Source organism: Gossypium hirsutum, chromosome A02 (assembly GCF_007990345.1).
Source record: "Gossypium hirsutum isolate 1008001.06 chromosome A02, Gossypium_hirsutum_v2.1, whole genome shotgun sequence".
Classification (NCBI taxonomy): Eukaryota; Viridiplantae; Streptophyta; class Magnoliopsida; order Malvales; family Malvaceae; genus Gossypium; species Gossypium hirsutum.
Genome location: NC_053425.1, coordinates 102,972,434 through 102,975,829, shown reverse-complemented (window position 1 = coordinate 102,975,829; position 3,396 = coordinate 102,972,434). Strand labels below are relative to the sequence as shown.

At 34.6% G+C, this 3,396-nt stretch overlaps 1 protein-coding gene across 1 annotated transcript; it reads right to left on the bottom strand.

Moving 5' to 3' along the window:
* Positions 1–726: 726 nt before the first annotated feature.
* LOC107934620 (linamarin synthase 2) lies at positions 727–2,377 on the bottom strand. The gene is made up of 2 exons (XM_041079676.1): positions 1,784–2,377; positions 727–1,693 (listed from the first exon to the last, which is right to left on the bottom strand). Exons 1-2 carry the CDS (start codon positions 2,290–2,292, stop codon positions 811–813), a joined length of 1,392 nt encoding a protein of 463 aa, XP_040935610.1. The 5' UTR covers positions 2,293–2,377; the 3' UTR covers positions 727–810.
* Positions 2,378–3,396: the final 1,019 nt, after the last annotated feature.

Here is a 3,396-nt window from a genome sequence, read left to right as displayed (position 1 = left end):
GTTTAGATCACTTACAATTTAATCCCTGTAAAGTTAAATCTGGTCCAAATCTGAAAGTACTGAGTTGCCCTTGTTGAGATGGCGTGGTAACTAACACCCTGGCATTGGCCTATCACGCTAGTAGCATCAGCCTACGTTGATTCCAACACTACATCTATTCGGCTTCACAATTCGATTCTCTAGTCCAAATTCCTCACTTTAAATATCATTTTATCCTATATGCAAACACTTACTAAAGTAAAAGCTAAATAAAATACTGTAAGATAAGCCTAAACAATGAAAAATATAAATTATGCAAAAATGTGGAATACAAAATTAACTAAACTGCTATGAAAACATGCAAAATAACTCAAGAAACAAATTAAATGCAAGATAAAATGATACATGCATGGAATAAAATTTATTAAATTTCATTTATTGAAATTGTCAATTCTTCAAGTTTGAAAAAATCGGTGGACTTGTGATGACTTTTTAGATGGGATTCAAGTGTTTCTGGGTTGATATGTTTTCATAGTATTCGAAGATTTATCTCCTAACTTCGCAATACACTTTGAATCACTTGATTTTGAATTCAGGAGCTCAAGTTATAACCGTTCTAGTAAATACTGCGCGAGCATAATTTTTGAATAAAATTATTACGAAATTATAAGTTCTGAGCTTTTAATTTAAATTTAAATCATACAAGATTTAATTTTTAAGTTTAATTCTTATTATATATATGAGCCCAAAATAGTAAAAATACAGAAGCAGACACATTGAATGATCCCCATTCATTATTCAAGTAATTCCAGCAGACAATAGTATTTCCAGTTAACCATGTTTTAGAGCTTCCTTAACAAATCTATCAAAATTACAGTAAGATAATCCCTCAACATCGGTGGCTTCTTCTGCTTTCTTCTTCCACTCCAATGCCTTCTCTTTCATTTTCTTTCCTTCTTCTCCTTCCATCATTTCCTTGACCAAAAACTCAATGTTCTCTCGCTTCACATCATGTTCCACTTCCATGCCAATGCCCCAATGAGTGCAAGCATACCGACAATTGGTTTGCTGGTCAGCAAAAAATGGCCAACAAATTAAAGGGACACCTCCAGATATGGCTTCCAAGGTAGAATTCCACCCACAATGTGTCAAAAAAACTCCAACTGAAGGATGGGAAAGAACCTCACATTGATTGCACCAGCTTGTTATCAGCCCTCTATCCTTAATCTCCTCGAGAAATTCTTCATGCAGAATTGCAGAATCACCCATCACGATATCTGGTCTAACGATCCATAAAAACGGGTGCTTAGAATTAGCCAGCCCCCATGCAAATTCTTTCAGATGCTTCTCCGACATGACAGTCACGCTTCCATAGTTCACGTACACAACTGAACTGGGTTCCCTTTTGTTAAGCCATTCAATGCAGCTTGTATCTTCTTTCCATAGGCTTGAGTTTATTGACTTGGATGGGCCGTCAGGCATGTGCCTGGCAAGCAACTGAAGTGGTCCTATTGTATAAATTCCAGGGAATTTAGCAGCGATTGCTTTTAATACTTCATGTTCGAATTCATCGAATGTGTTGAAGATAATTGCTGGAGCTTTTAGGCAATTTTGTGCTTCGGAGCCCATGAAGTCAATAAAGCTGGGGAGATCTCTGAGTTGAATGTTGCTCATTCCAGGCACCCAATCAATAGGTTTATCAAGAGTTCCATCACTGAGAAAACTTTATCTGACGCCACAAAGTGTCAAATTTCAGTTCTTTTTTACGCAATTTTCATAGCTATAAAGTCGAAATAAGAAGCACTTACTCTGGAATGGAATAATTCCTCGTTTAAGCAGTTCACTGAATTGAAGATATCCCATGAAACTACAGGCCGAGGCAGTCCAAAACTGAACTTCTGGTATGCCAAATACTGGAGCAGCTTTAATAGCAAAGCTCATAACTCCATCAGAGACTATGCAAGTAACAGAGGGCAGATGGGAGGAGTTTAACTTAGCTAGTAGCTCTAAAAACGGCGCCAAGCAATTCTTTCGTGTCGAATCACATAGAGCTCGAACATCCTGCGTCGCATCACGGTCGGACGATGACAGCCCATCCGGAATCGTTTCGAACCGGAAATCAGGCAGACCCTTAACGAAGTTTGCCCCTTTGGACCTGATCAAACGCCTATGGTTGAACTCAGTGTTAACAAAGGTTATGAAGAAGCCTCTAGAGTGTAAGAGCTTAGCCAGTGGCATCATGGGGCTAACATGACCTTGTGATGGATATGGAATGCATACAGCGTGGGGTTTACTGGTTTCAACTGAAGCCATCTTAGGAAAGCAATAACAAAGTTGGAAATTTAAGGTCTTTGCTGGGAAATGCTTTTCTTGCTAGGAACATTCAATATAGACAAGGGAAAATGTTCTTGCGTAATCCAAAACAGAGGTAAATGCCGACTGTTATTTAGTTAATTAATTTGGGAATGTTCTTACTGACATGCGGCTTCAAATTTTGCCTACTATATGATCTCACCTATATTCGTTTGATATAATCTTTTATACATACTTGGCTCTCTCTTATTGTGGAAGATTCCGGCCACCTTTAAACATTAAAAAACAAAATAAAAAAGCAAACTATTATCACTATTATATTATTTGAGATTTAAGATATGGTCTTGCATCGCCCTAATTTGATTTTTCTAATAAATATATATAATATAAACGAGAAATTATTATTTTACTTTTTTAATAGTTATATACATAAAAGGTTGAAAAATATATGGTTATATTTTATGATTTAATTCTATATATATATTTATCATTTCATTAGCATTGTATATAAAAGTAAAATGATAGTTTTATATATATTAGAATAGGAAATGTTGAGGTGAGGCGAGTAATTATTTGAACTGTTTTACATCCACCTTCTAAAAATTAACATCTCGCCCCATTTTTATAGTCCAAGAATAAATTCATTCCATTTGAAGCGAGACGATTCAAGATTCATTAGACATTCCAAATTTTGTCATCCTTAAATTAGATAATGACATTTTTTTTAAATAAGGTAAACTATCGACATAGTCACTTTTGTTTGTATCAAGTTATATTTTAGTCACTGACGTTATTGTTTTGTTATAAAATAGTCACTCTGTGTTAAAATATGTTACCTCCCAAATGACAGTCCGATGTGGCAATTAATTAAAATGGGTTTTAAATGCCAACATAAATTAAATTAATTAAATTTTCTAAATTAATTAAAGGAAAATGTTAAATTGGTTTCTTGAAAGAATCAAAACCAATATACCACATTAATCCTTGAACTGAAAAAAAAAAAAAGAACTCTTGGTCTCCTTTTTCTTTTAGTTTTCGTTTTCATTTTGACTAAAAAGCCAATCATTTTCATAGTTTTATTTGTTGAATTGAAATAGTAGAAAT